Source organism: Coregonus lavaretus (genome assembly GCF_964263955.1).
Source record: "Coregonus lavaretus genome assembly, chromosome: 38".
In the NCBI taxonomy this organism is placed as follows: Eukaryota; Metazoa; Chordata; class Actinopteri; order Salmoniformes; family Salmonidae; genus Coregonus; species Coregonus lavaretus.
In genome coordinates this window covers 4,258,709-4,274,416 of record NC_140025.1, presented here as the reverse complement: position 1 = coordinate 4,274,416, position 15,708 = coordinate 4,258,709, and the positions used below count along the sequence as shown (strand labels likewise).

The window sequence follows — 15,708 nt, the reverse complement described above, 5'->3', positions numbered from 1 at the left end:
ATCACAGCACCAACTCCCACATCCGAGGCGTCCACCTCCACAATGAATTGCCGGTCCACATCAGGCATCTGGAGGATGGGAGCGGAGGTGAACCTCACCTTGAGGGTACTGAAGGCTTTGTCGGCTGCTGGGGTCCAGGTGAAGGGTTGCTTGGTGCTGGTTAGAGCAGTGAGAGGGGCAGCAACGGTACTGTAGTTCCGGATAAACTTCCTATAGAAGTTAGCAAACCCCAGAAACTGTTGCAGCTTCTTTCTGTTCTCCGGAACTGGCCATGAAGTGACTGCTGATACTTTGGCAGGATCCATTTGGATACTTCCCTCTGCCACTATGTACCCCAGGAAGGCCACTGTCTTGACGTGAAACTCACATTTCTCTGCCTTGGCGTAGAGGGAATTCTCCAGAAGACGATGAAGGACTTGCTGGACATGGCGGGTGTGTTCAGACAGGTCTCTGGAGTAGATTAAGATGTCATCCAGGTAAACGAAGACAAACTTGTTTAACATGTCCCGCAGTACATCATTCACTAGAGCCTGGAACACAGCAGGAGCATTGGTGAGGCCAAAAGGCATAACCAGATACTCGTAGTGGCCTGTTGGTGTATTGAATGCGGTTTTCCATTCATCTCCCTCCCGGATCCGCACTAGGTGGTAAGCGTTTCTGAGATCCAACTTGGTAAAAACAGTGGCTCCCTGGAGCAGCTCAAAAGCAGAGGTGAGCAGAGGCAGAGGGTAACGGTTTTTCACTGTGATGTCGTTGAGTCCCCTGTAGTCGATGCAGGGGCGAAGAGATCCGTCCTTCTTCCCCACAAAGAAGAAGCCAGCACCAGCAGGAGATGAAGATGAACGGATTAATCCTGCGGACAGAGAGCCATTGATGTAGTCCTCCATGGACTTTCTTTCAGGAGCAGACAACGAATAAAGACGACCCTTTGGAGGAGCTGTTCCAGGGAGGAGGTCGATGGCACAGTCGTACGGTCGGTGAGGGGGCAGAGATGTGGCTCTTGCTTTGTTAAACACCTCTCTGAGACCATGGTAGCATTCTGGGACATTGGAGAGGTCAGGAGCGGAGTTAGTAGGTACTGGCCGAGGGGGTAGTGCGGCAGCAAGCAGGCAGGTTCGGTGGCAGTCCTCTCCCCACTCCCTGATCACCCCGGTCACCCAGTCGAGCTGAGGGTTGTGCCGGCGGAGCCATGGGTAACCCAGGATGAGGGGTTGGCCTGGAGAGGGGAGCAGGTGAAACTGGATAGTTTCTTGATGGTTTCCGGACAGACCCATCGAGACCGGGGCCGTGACATGAGTGACCGATCCGAGTAAGTGTCCGTCCAGTGCCCGGGCAGGAATAGGAGGTGTCAAACGGAGGTTCTCCAGTCCCAGTTGGCGTGCCAGCTTGATGTCCATTATGTTGGCTTCGGCGCCAGAATCCACCAGAGCAGCCAGGGTGTGAGTTGAGTCAGAGAGGCGGAGGTGAACTTGCAGCAGGGGTTTGCGGTCGGAGGACTGGATGGTCATTGAACTCAACCGGACTCCCCCTATGCCCGGTGAGCTTCGGCCCTTTAAAGGGCAGGTTACCACACGATGTCCATCACCTCCACAATAGAGGCAGAGGTTTGAGGTGAAGCGGCGCTGGCGCTCTGCAGGAGTGAGGGAGGCTCGCCCAATCTCCATAGGCTCAGACTGATCAAGCTGACCTGGGTGAGTGGCAGTAGATGACAGGAGCCCAGTCGGATCTCTCCGAATGCCGGTAGTAGGTGGACCTTGGCGCCCCCTCTCACGACGACGGGTCTGTATCCTTCTGTCGATCCTGACAGTCAGTGCGATGGCTTCATCAAGAGTGGAAGGCAGTTCATGGGAGACCAACTCGTCCTTGATATAGTCAGCCAAACTATGGAAGAACGCGTCCACCAACGATGGTGTGTTCCAAGAACTTCGTCTAGCCAGGGTTCGGAAGTCGATGGAATGGTCTGCGACTGTACGTCTGCCTTGTCGAATACTGAACAGTTCACGAGACGCCTCTGCGGTGGGTGAATCCAGGTCAAACACCTTCAGCATCTCCTCAGCAAACAGGTCGAAGGTTGCACATGCGGGGGTTTGACGTTCGAACTCTGCTGTTCCCCAGAGTCGAGCTCGGCCCGTCAGGTGAGTGATGGCATACCCAACCTTAGCCCCCTCCGTGGCGAAGGTCCTTGGCTGCAAGGAGAACTGAAGTCGGCAGCTAGTCAGGAATGGCCGGACCTGGGTTGAATCGCCGTTGAACCGCTCGGGGTTTCCAATCTTGGGTTCCGGAGCAGCGGCTGCAATGACCGGGGCAGGTAACTCGGGGGCTGGGCTGGTGGGCAGACTGGCTGGGGTAAGGTTGGTGAGGAGTTGAATGATCATGGCGAGTTGTTGTTGCTGCTGCTGGAACTGCTGCTCATGCTCATCGGTTTCCATGTCGGGGAAAGTGTGCGCTGAGTCCATAATGGTCAGATCGTACTGTCACGGTTCAGACAGACGACCAGAGGACCACAATTGCGTCACACCAGAAAGTTTATTAAACTTAAGGGAAAAGGGAAGTAGGGAGTGAATGAAGGCTCCAGGGGTAACAGGGATCCCGTCCAATGCGCTGGGTCTGTGCCCCCCCCCAGTGGCAGCGATGCGTCCTATGAAGCCGGTGGTGGGTGGTCCAGAAGTCCTGGGGGGGGGAGACACAGACACAACAGGGCGGAATGAAACCAGGCAGCAGTACAGTTCAAGGGAAATCCAAAATACGTAGTAGCAAGGCAGAAGGCTGGTCAGAGTTACCGGGATTGAAGAGTAGTCAGGAGTCGTAATGGCAGAAGCAGGTCTGGATCTCCTGGGGCAGAAGAGTATCCAAAAAACAGGCAGGTCCGGGGTCACAAAACCAGGGTGAGCCAGAAGCGCGAGCAAACAGGTTCCGGGTGTGAGCTTTGCAGACGATCTGACCCCGGAGAGCTGAAAGACAGGGCCTTAAATACTGGGAGAGGTAGTGGGTAATGCAGCGCAGCTGGCAGAGTAATTAGAGCAGAGCAGAGCAGGGACAGGTGGAGCTAGTTAGGCTGAGTAGAGAGAGTGGTGAGCAGAGTGGAAGAAAATTAAGGTGGTAACCCGGTGGAGTGAGAGGCCCATGACAATGCCACCTTTCCAACAAGTCAGTTCGTCACATTTCTGCCCTGCTAGAGCTGTCCCGGTCAACTGTACGTGGTTTTATTGTGAAGTGGAAATGTCTAGGAGCAACAACGGCTCAGCCGGGAAGTAATATGCCACAAAAGCTCACAGAACGGGACGGCCGAGTGCTGAAGCGCCTAGCTTCGGTTGCAACACTCACTACTGAGTTCCAAACTGCCTCTGGAAGCAATTTCAGCACAATAACTGTTAGTCGGGAGCTTCATGAAATGGGTTTCCATGGCCGAGCAGCCGCACACAAGCATAAGATCACCATGCGCAATGCCAAGTGTCGGCTGGAGTGGTGTGAAGCTCGCCACCATTGGACTCTGGAGCAGTGGAAATGCGTTCTCTGGAGTGATGAATCATGCTTCACCATCTGGCAGTCCGACGGACAAATCTGGGTTTGGCGGATGCTAGGAGAACGCTACCCGCCCGAATGCATAGTGCCAACTGTAAAGTTTGGTGGAGGAGGAATAATGGTCTGGGGATGTTTTCCATGGTTCGGGCTAGGCCCCTAATTTCCAGGGAAGGGAAATCGTAACGCTACATCATACAATCACATTGTAGACGATGCTGTGCTTCCAACTTTGTGGCAACAGTTTGGGAAAGGCCCTTTCCTGTTTCAGCAAGACAATGCCCCTGTGCACAAAGCGAGGTCCATTCTGAAATAGTTTGTCGAGATCGGTGTGGAAGAACTTGACTGGCATGCACAGAGCCCTGACCTCAACCCCGTCGAACACCTTTGGGATGAATTGGAACGCCGACTGCGAGCCAGGCCTAATCGCCCAACATCAGTGCCCAACCTCGCTAATGCTCTTGTTGCTGAATGGAAGCAAGTCCCTGCAGCAATGTTCCAACATCTAGTGGAAAGCCTTCCCAGAAGAGTGGAGGCTGTTATAGCAGCAAAGGTGGGAACAACTCTATATTAATGCCCATGATTTTGGAATGAGATGTTCGACTAGCAGGTGTCCATGTAATGTATGTGTCAGTGTTGGTTTGAGGAGAGTGGTGTTTGCACTGTTGCTATTTGGAGATCAACATGTATTCTCTATAATTATGCCAGTATTCATCCTCTGAGTCCTCTCTCAGCTTCAGCCCACTCTGTTGACACACTGCCTCCTCTCCATGTGCGTCTCTTCATAATAACAATTCACCTCAGTGTGAAATAAAAAGAAGAAGGAAATATTAGGATCAATGTGGCAATTATTAATGTTGCCGATGAATGAAAGCCTAAATGGAAGTGCAACAATGTGAAAACCTACCAGAATACTTATACCTTTTATATAATTGTGCTGTCTGAACTGTGAATAATAGCCATATGAATAGTATTTACATGCATTGATATTATGTCCCCCAGCTACATGACTTTCATATATTGGTTATTTTTCATCATGACGATATGCACACTAGCTCATTGTTAAAGCAGCAGTATTGTTAGTTACATAAGAATGTGAAGAGGCTGGCAATGATTAATTTCCCACTGGGCATAAACTGGTTGAATCAACGTTGTTTCCACATCATTTTAACGCTAAACAAATTATGTGACGACGTTGAATCAATGATTAGATTTGCAAAAAGTCATCAACATAAGGGAATTTCGTATTTCTTTTCACCCAACTTTAAACCTAACTCCAATGACATGGTGAAATGTTTTGTTAATTTCATGTTGAATTCACGTTAGTTGACAACTGTAAATCAAAACTAGTCAACTGAACTGATGCCCAGTGGGTTGTCCTTAAATATGTACACTGAGTGTACAAAGCATTGACATAGACATAGACTTACAGACTGACCAGGTGAATCCAGGTGAAAGCCCTAATGTCATCTGTTAAAGCCACTTCAATCAGTGTAGATGAAGGGGAGGAGACAGGTTAAAGAAGGATTTTAAAACCTTGAGACAACTGAGACATGGATTGTGTATGTGTGTCATTCGGAGGGTGAATGGGCAAGACAAATGATTTAAGCGCCTTTGAACAGGGTATGGTAGTAGGTGCCAGGCACACCGGTTTGTGTCAAGAACTGCAACGCTGCTGGGTTTTTCATGCTCAACAGTTTCCCATGTGTATCAAGAATGGGCCACCACTCAAAGGACATCCAGCTAACTTGACATAACTGTGGGAAGCATTGGAGTCAACATGGGCCAGCATCCCTGTGGAATGCTTTCGACACGTTGTAGAGTCCATGCCCCGATGAATTGAGGCTGTTCTGAGGGCAAATAGGGGTGCAACTCAATATTAGGATGGTGTTCCTAATGTTTTGTACACTTAATGTACAGCAGTCATGGATCATCTCAGCAAGTGCAATGCACATACCATGAATGTGATAACCAAACAGATGATGCACCCTAATGTTGAATTATTTTACAGTAACATATTTTCCACTAGATGACAACCACTCAGTAAATGCAACATGGATTTGGAAAGAGAGGGAATTATAAATGAGTGGGCTCAACATGCCTTTAAGAACTGCCTGAGGATCTTGATAATTGCTCCCCATGTACACATTCAGGCAGTGTGTAGGCATGCCAGAAATCCTTCAGTCTACATGTTTTACAAACAAGGTCTTATTTTATCCAATGGGACTTAACCTAAGGTAGCTCTTCAAGGAATGTGAGTGAAACATTGTGAGAAATGTATTAGGCTACTGCAGTGTTCAACAGATGGTGGTCCTGAAAGCAGATCAATGAAGGCAATTGAACAATATTTCAGAGGTGCATAACAGTATTTTAATCTGAACCAAGAAATGCTTAATACCAAAACATTTAATTTCAAGTTTTACTACTGAAATTCAGAAGAACCAAAAACGATAAACACTTGACAACACAATTGAATAACCAGTTCCTTAGCTTACATTTGTATAGAAAAATGAGCTGTAGCTATTTATTTTATACTATCTCTTCTCTACAATTCATGAAGCAACCCCAGTAAAACCAGTAACATATTCAGAGTCTGCTTGGAGGAGGTGTGTCAGATATGTTTTTCACAGAGGGAGAGAGAGGAGCAGCGACTGAGAAACTCATCACCAGAAGGCAACAAGGATCGAATGCAGTAACTGCAAAGTATTCTAGACACCGGACACGTTTGATAGCAACATGCACCCTGAGCTTGGAAAACTCTAGACCACATTTCATTTGTCTTTATCAATTCGTATTTATCTTCATCAAAGGAAACGGTGTCCAAGATGAATCAAACAGCCTGCGTCTCTCATCAAATACCATGCCAATCATCTAAGGATATGGTAAGTGTGTTTATTTTATAATGCATGATGTGCACAACCTACTTATAAATTCAGATATATGTCATATTTATCCTATGTCTAAAGTCTACAGTAGCCTAATCACCACCTGTAGCTTACAATGTTGCCTGTATAAGAATGGGATTGCGATCAATGGTTTGAACAGGTGTGCGCAAACAATCGTATTCATATCCCCTTTTATCCATCACTGTCGATCACAATGGTGGGTTGCTCAGGCTAAAAGTTGTCTCTTCTGGACTTGAAAGATGAATGAGTTTCTTCACAGCTTTTGCCTTTATAGAAAATAGTTATTCAAACAATCTCAGCAGGCAGAACCCAATCTTATGTGCGTAATTTATAAAACTGTCACGAGACACTATGCAAACAATTAAACCCAGTCATATGAAGTGATTATAGTGGCTGCATATTAAATGGTTATTATCTTAATCAACATCCGAAATACCAAAAATAAAGTGACCACAACTGGTCTCTTAGCAACAACGGTGATTGCATGGTCTGCAAACATAGAAATAGAATCCAATGGATTCTATTTCTGTGTCTGCAAATGTAGTCTATCAAGAGACCAGTGGCGGTTGGTGCCGTTTAAGATCAGGGAGGATTATTATTTTTTTAATGAGCATGGCCTTATTTCTATTGCAGCATATTGGATGACTGTCATTCATATTCCATTCACCCAGCTCAATGTAACATACGTGATAATCAAATTTTCCCTATACCCATCATGAGGTTGCTACAACCTAGCCTATGAATGAAAGTTTACGACGTAGGTGCACAGGTCGAGATACATTTTAGTAATCAAGGTGACAGACATTGACAATCTTGCCTGCATCTAGCTGATCTAGGGTGTAATCATAGAGTACCACAGTATGAGTCATAATACCCATAAAAACTAGTGGTTAAACAGGGAAATGGTTCCAATCATTTTTCCACCATTCATTTTTCCTATAGGAGATTTTAGAAACACTTAAAATAAGGGCTGTGTTTCGTGTACAGTGCCTTGCAAAAGTATTCATCCCCCTTGGCATTTTTCCTATTTTCTTGCATTACAACCTGTAATGTAAATTGATTTTTATTTGGATTTCATGTAATGGACATACACAAAATAGTCCAAATAGTCCAAAAATTCCTAAAAATAAATAACGGAAAAGTGGTGCGTGCATATGTATTCACCCCATTTGCTATGAAGCCCCTAAATAAGATCTGGTGCAACCAATTACCTTCAGAAGTCACATAATTTGTTAAATAAAGTCCACCTGTGTGCAATCTAAGTGTCACATGATCTGTCACATGATCTTAATATATATACACCTGTTCTGAAAGGCCCCAGAGTCTGCAACATCACTAAGCAAAGGGCACCACCAAGCAAGCGGCACCATGAAGACCAAGGAGCTCTCCAAACTGGTCAGGGACAAAGTTGTGGAGAAGTACAGATCAGGGTTGGGAAACTTTGAACATCCTACGGAGCACCATTAAATCCATTATTAAAAAATGGAAAGAATATGGCACCACAACAAACCTGCCAAGTGAGGGCTGCCCACCAAAACTCACGGACCAGGCAAGGAGGGCATTAATCAGAGACAACAAAGAGACCAAAGATAACCCTAAAGGAGCTGCAAAGCTCCACAGCGGAGATTGGAGTATCTGTCCATAGGACCACTTTAAGCCATACACTCCACAGAGCTGAGCTTTACGGAGGAGTGGCGCTAAATACAGGGAAATTCTTGAGGGAAACCTATTTCAGTCTTCCAGAGATTTGAGACTGGGACGGAGGTTCACGTTCCAGCAGGACAATGACCCTAAGCATACTGCTAAAGCAACACTCTAGTGGTTTAAGGGGAAACATTTAAATGTTTTGGAATGGCCTAGTCAAAGCCCAGACCTCAATCCAATTGAGAATCTGTGGTATGACTTAAAGATTGCTGTACACCAGTGGAACCCATCCAACTTGAAGGAGCTGGAGCAGTTTTGCCTTGAAGAATGGGAAAAATCCCAGTGGCTAGATGTGCCAAGCTTATAGAGACATACCCCAAGAGACTTGCAGCTGTAATTGCTGCAAAAGGTGGCTCTACAAACCCCCCCAAAATCAATTTTCATTCTAGGTTGTATGGCAACAAAATAGGAAAAATGCCAAGGTGGGTGAATACTTTTGCAAGGCACTGTAGGCTTACCCTGGCGTGACGTTTTGATAACCGTGTAAATCTTTCTAAGACAAGGTGACTTTTATCAATATATTCGCCTGTATTTACCCCCCCAAAACAAAATGCTAATTAGCTGCTAATGTGGCCATCATAAAGAACTACAAATGCCATGATGATCTGGACAAGACTGACGAATCGAGGCAAAGGTAAGAATTAACTAAAGAACATATGGCTTATAGAAGCAAACCGGATGGACATCATGAAAATGAAGATGTTGAGGGTAGAGGAAGTTCAGGAGTAAAAACAAACAAAATATAATTATTGTAAAATTGACTGTGTCCATAAAATGTATACAGTATGTATAATTTGGAAGTAGAGGCCTAAGCGTTGTTGTTCACTAGTTTACTCCAATTAGGGTGGTGGGGTTGGAAAGTAATAAAGGAAAAAAAAGGGAAAAAAAGGAATTAACTATCTAATGTTAGCTAAATGTAGTAATGAATAAATTGGCAAAATTACTGTAAATAGACTATTCTGTGAACTGTCTTGTGCAATTTTTTAATTTACACAATACCTCTTAGCAAAGTTGTCAGCTAGAGATAACATGAAGGAGCTTGCAGGGATTTGTACTCTTGCATGATGTCTACTGATGCTAATTAGCATTTTCGAATCTGAGATTAAATAGAGCCTAATATTCGGATTCTTCAGATAGCATTGAGGAGTACACCACATCAGTCACTGGCTTCATCAATAAGTGCATCGATGATGTCGTCCCCACAGTGACCGTACGTACTTACCCCAACCAGAAGCCATGGATTACAGGAAACATCCACACTGAGCTAAAGGGTAGAGCTGCCGCTTTCAAGGAGCGGGACTCTAACCCGGACGCTTATAAGAAATCCCGCTATGCCCTCCGACGAACCATCAAACAGGCAAAGAGTCAATACAGGACTAAGATTGAATCGTACTACACTGGCTCTGACGCTCGTCGGATGTGGCAGGGCTTGAAAACTTTTACAGACTACAAAGGGAAGCACAGCCGCGAGCTGCCCAGAGACACAAGACTTCCAGATGAGCTAAACCACTTCTATGCTCGCTTCGAGGCAAGCAACACTAAAGCATGCATGAGAGCACCAGCTGTTCCGGATGACTATGTGATCACGCTCTCCGTAGCCGATGTGAGTGAGACTTTTAAGCAGGTCAACATTCACAAGGCCGCAGGGCCAGACGGATTACCAGGACGTGTACTCCGAGCATGTGCTGACCAACTGGCAAGTGTCTTCACTGACATTTTCAACATGTCCCTGACTGAGTCTGTAATACCAACATGTTTCAAGCAGACCACCATAGTCCCCGTGCCCAAGGACTCTAAGATAACCTGCCTAAATGACTACCGACCCATAGCACTGACGTCTGTAGCCATGAAGTGCTTTGAAAGGCTGGTCATGGGTCACATCAACAGCATTATCCCAGAAACACGGGGGCCCCTCAGGGGTGCGTGCTCAGTCCCCTCCTGTACTCCCTGTTCACCCATGACTGCATGGCCAGGCACGACTCCAACACCATCATTAAGTTTGCCGACGACATAACAGTGGTAGGCCTGATCACCGACAACGATGAGACAGCCTATAGGGAGGAGGTCAGAGACCTGGCCGTGTGGTGCCAGGATAACAACCTCTCCCTCAACGTGACCAAGACAAAGGACCATCGAGAGCATCCTGACTGGTTGCATCACCGCCTGGTATGGCAACTGCTTGGCCTCCGACCGCAAGGCACTACAGAGAGTAGTGCGTATGGCCCAGTACATCACTGGGGCCAAGCTTCCTGCCATCCAGGACCTCTATACCAGGCGGTGTCAGAGGAAGGCCTTCAAAATTGTCAAAGACTCCAGCCACCCTAGTCATAGACTGTTCTCTCTGCTACCGCACGGCAAGCGGTACCGGAGTGCCAAGTCTATGTCCAAAAGACTTCTCAACAGCTTCTACCCCCAAGCCATAAGTCTCCTGAACAGCTAATCATGGCTACCCAGACTATTTGCACTGGCCCCCCACCCCATCATTTTACGCTGCTGCTACTCTGTTAATTATTTATGCATAGTCACTTTAACTCTACCCACATGTACATATTACTTCAACTACCTCAACTAGCCGGTGCCCCCGCACATTGACTCTGCACCAGTACCCCCCTGTATATATAGCCTCCCTACTGTTATTGTATTTTACTTCTGCTCTTTTTTTCTCAACACTTTTTTGTTGTTGTTTTATTTTACTTTTTTATTAAATATAAATGCACTGTTGGTTAAGGGCTGTAAGTAAGCATTTCACTGTAATGTCTGCACCTGTTGTATTCGGCGCATGTGGCCAATAAAATTTGATTTGATTTGATTTGATATATTGATAAAATGCACCTATTAATCCAGCAGTTGCAAACAAGAGTTTCTATTAGGCAACTTCAGGTACGTTTATCCCCATTTCATTACGTTTTTCAACAGAATTGGCGGAATGAATACACCCCTGATCACACGCAAACACAGTTCACTTTCATAGCAGCGACATACAAATAGTATGATCCCTTTGATCGTTGGATAATTCCTTCTCGCATCTACGTTCCTTCTCGCATTTACGCGCCTTCCTCCTCTCACCTTTTCACTTCGCTTGTGGATTTCAGTGCACAACACATCAGCTGTCTGTGACCAGGCGAAAAAACCATTCGAAGTCAAACCTTCATATAACTTACCTTGACTTGGAAGAGTTCCAGTGTTGGATAGCCATAGTCAGCTATGTAACGCTTTGTTTGAGCTGAGCTGGGTGTTTGAGTAAGCTATACTATCTAGCTGCATTAGCTAGCTAAGTAAGTGAAAGTGAAAAAAATATGAAATATAGCTCTCTCTCTCTCTTGCTTCTCCTTCATTTTTGAAGAAATTAATTTGTTCAAAACTGTTCAACTATTGTCTTTCTCTTTGAATCAACTAATCACCACATGTTATGCACTGTAGTGCTAGCTAGCTGTAGCTTATGCTTTCAGTACTATATTCATTCTCTGATCCTTTGATTGGGTGGACAACATGTCAGTTCATGCTGCAAGAGCTCTGATAGGTTGGAGGATGTCCTCTGGAAGTTGTCATAATTACTGTGTAAGTTTATGGAAGGGGGTGAGAACCACGAGCCTCCTAGGTTTTGTATTGAAGTCAATGTACCCAGAGGAGGACGGAAACTATCTGTCCTCCAGCTACACAATGGTGCTACCCTACAGAGTGCTCTTGAGGCTACTGTAGACCTCCATTGCAAAACAGTGTGTTTTAATCAATTACCTGGTGACGTGAATATGTTTAGTATAGTTTTCACTATTTATATTTTGCTGAAATTCACTGAGGAAGATGGTCCTCCCCTTCCTCTTAGGAGGAGCCTCCACTGCTAGAGACATAGAAGGCTGCATCATGTATGCAAGGAAAGTGTTATGTTTGGGCAAGTAATAACATGTCTTACTATGGAAATGAAATACACACATTTCATTGGCTTAACCAAAGAGATAAAAGAAAAATGCTTTGGTTTATCTTCACCTCTGAATGATATAAAACATATTTGGCACAGATATACTGTACATTTAAATCTGTGATATTTGAAGGGGAATGGGGACATAAGAGCTCTCTCTCCGAAGCTGACGTGAGTGAGGTTTTTAAACAGGTCAAACACTTGTAAGGTCGCAGGGCCAGACGGTATTGCTGGGCATGTCCTCAGGCCATATGCAGACCAGCTGGCAGGCGTCTTCACGGACATTTCCAACTTCTCCTTGTCCCAGTCTGTAATCCCCACATGTTTCAAACTGACTACCATCATTCCTGTTCCCAAAAACTCTAAGGCATCCTGCCACAATGACTATAGCACCCTGTAGCACTCACATCCTGGACCCACACCAATTTGCATACTGCCACAGAGATCCACAGACTATGCAATATCAATTGCACTCCACTCTGCCCTCTCCCACCTGGAAAATAGGGATACCTATGTGAGAATGCTGTTCATCGACTACACCATAGTGCCCTCCAAACAACAAATGTAAGAACAGTTAGAAGATTGTTCCAAAAATAATACATATCTACCACAATACTCTAGTATCTCTGCACATTTTAAATTTGGTACTGGCACTGACCCCACATATAGCTTCCTCTCTTATTTCTTATTTCTCGTGTGTTTTTATGATATGTACACTACCGGTCAAAAGTTTTAGAACACATACTCATTCAAGGGGTTTTCTTTATTTTACTATTTTCTACAATGGAGAATAATACTGAAGACATCAAAACTATGAAATAACACATATGGAATCATGTAGTAACCAAAAAAGTGTTAAACAAATCAAAATACATTTTATATTTGAGAATTTTCAAATAGCGTGCAAAGCTGTCATCAAGGCAAAGGGTGGCTATTTGAAGAATCTAAAATCTAAAATATTATTTGATTTGTTTAACACTTTTTTGGTTACTATATGATTCCATATGTGTTACTTCATAGTTTTGATGTCTTCACTATTATTCTACAATGTAGAAAATAGTAAAAAATAAAGAAAACCCCTTGAATGAGTAGGTGTTCTGAAACCTTTGACCGGTAGTGTATATAATATATAATATTTGTTATATTGAATACTGCACTGTGGGGTGGAACTTGCAAGCTAAGCATTTAACTGTACTTGTGCATGTAACAACTAAAACTTGAAGTAAAACTGTGATCCTCAAAAGAGCTGTGGTATTAGGATTTGTCCAAGGCTGTGCTTAACTCTAAGCTGTCTCTGAGGGTGACAGGCAGGTTTTAATCCCCTCATTTAAATGCATGATTTATGGTGTGAATTCGTGTTAAGAATTCTGCTCTAGAAATGCTAATGTTCACTACAGCAGGTTTTGGAGGGTAGATGTGACCATATAATTGTATTCTTGCAGCTTGATTACTGCAAGATTGACAGGAACTAATTTGTGTTTGTTTAAGTGTTGACACTTCAGTAACGAAGACATTTCTCAAAATGATGAGAAACTATGTCATTCGGATATGACTTGTAACAGGATTTCAATTTCACAGATAAACACCCTGCTCACAAGTTTGTTTCATCTGCTCAGTATGTACACTGAGTGTACAACACATTCATAATCATGAGTTGCACCCCCTTTTGCCCTCAGAACAGCCTCAATTCATCGGTGCATGGACTCTACAAAGTGTTGAAAGTGTTCCACAGGGATGCTTGCCCATGTTGACTCCAATGCTTCCCACAGTTGTTTCAAGTTGGCTGGATGTCTTTGGGTGGTGGACCATTCATGATACACACAGGAAACTGTTGAGAGTGAAAAACCCAGCAGCGTTGCAGTTCTTGACACACTCAAACCGGTGCGCCTGGCACCTACTACAATACCCCGCTCAAAGGCACACATACACAATCCATGTCTCAATTACCTCAAGGCTTCAGAATCCTTCTTTAACCTGTCTCCTCCCCTTCTTCTACACTGATTGAAGTGGATTTAACAGGTGACATCTATAAGGGATCATAGCTTTCACCTGGACTCACCTGGTCATCTATACACTCAGTGTATGTGCATTGGGAATAAGCACAAAGCAGGATCAAAAGATTGTCAGAAGCTCAAGAAAAGCTCTGTATCTCTTGTCTTTACCAGAGAGGCTTGGCAGAAAGATGAATAATCGGAGTATCATAGCGTGCTTCACACCCCACCAGTTGATACACTGTACATCCACAGACCATGTCGCTTCGATCAGACAGAGTGAAAACGTAGAGAAAGAGAACTAAGGCGGATAATACTGCCCCCTAATGGTAATGCACAGCAAGTAATTGAAGTAATTCCTTGCTGTATGAATGTCATACATGCACGTCTCATGCTTGACCACTAGAGGGTACTGCTATCTTATTTATACTTCCATCAAAGTGAACTACAGTACATCTTTATGGCTGAAGTAAATGAATCAAACCCAACATTGAGGAGGATAATTATGTGATTTCACCATGTACAGGCCAGGGACAGGGGACTGATGGGATACAAGGTGAAGAGTACCATTTAGTGTAAACAAAAAGTTGAAATGTCCTGTGGCTACCCAACATCCCTACTCATGAAATCACCATGGAGAACATCAAAGGCTGAAGTAATCCAGGTTCCCTTTCTAGCCAGTCCAACAAGAAATTGACAATTTCACAGCAATCTGTGAGAAAATGTAAAGCCCTCAGCTAGGTGCTCTTGTTGGATAAATTGACATCTTTGTGAGTTGTTATTCAGTTATTCCACTGAGTTATGACAGTAGGCTGTATCCAACAGTTCCGCAACATGTTCTAGAACAGGAAGGAATTCTCTGTGGATAGTGTGCGGATAGACTGGAGTACCAGACTGTTATATCGACCTTAAACTTCAAATACAGTACCAGTTTTCTGTCTGGAATAAACCTATAACTCTGTGTAAACAGTGGCTGTAATAGACTATATGCAGTAGTATGTACTGTAATTCTTCACCTTAGATTAACCTATACTTCCTGTTTGTTTGTGTTTTTGTCGTTGTCCGTAGATGTTGCGCTGACTCAGAATGTGCCTCATAACGTCTATTAAAATTCTACTGGATTTAATTAATGTACAAGGTTACCTACTGTAAGCTTCACAAAGGTGTTGGATGTTTAGCATTTCTGTGTTCCAAGAGAGAAGTGTCCAGACCAGAACATTGTTATATGGACAATTTAAATAATTTTATGTGAAGAACACAATATAATTATAATCAATCTTACTTGTACTGTATGTTTGTAAACAAAATAGAAGGGAGGTGTAATTTGATGGTTGTTTGTCTTGTCATGCTTTATATTGAGGTATATATATATATATATTTTATATTGGATTCTTTCTGTGTATGTAAATCAAAATCAAGACGCCATGTCGCCAGAGGCCAGGCCAGGGCTCCTCCCTGTGTCACGTGTAGGCTAGATTAGTGGCGCTGATGCAATGTTTGGAATCGCACTGAAACAAATTACACTGCATTACTGGCTGTGTTAACCTCTGGACATATGACTCAACTGTGAGGACGAAACGGCTCAGTGCTAGAAGTAAATCCACACCGGACAGGGGAGAGGAAATCAGCATATATCCTGTCTTGTCCTGTCCTGAGTCACGGCATCTAAGAA

The 15,708-nt window shown here is 44.3% G+C and overlaps 1 protein-coding gene across 1 annotated transcript in view; it reads left to right on the top strand.

Annotated features, from left to right (window-relative positions):
- Window positions 1–6,344: 6,344 nt before the first annotated feature.
- The window catches only part of LOC311112485 (inactive dipeptidyl peptidase 10-like), a gene marked incomplete at both ends in the record, with an annotated part of 52,378 nt that continues 43,014 nt past the window's right edge, over window positions 6,345–15,708 (top strand). Inside the window, one exon of the mRNA XM_084155620.1 lies at window positions 6,345–6,407. Coding sequence (XP_084011746.1) covers window positions 6,345–6,407 — 63 coding nt within the window. The remainder of the gene's footprint in view (window positions 6,408–15,708) is intronic.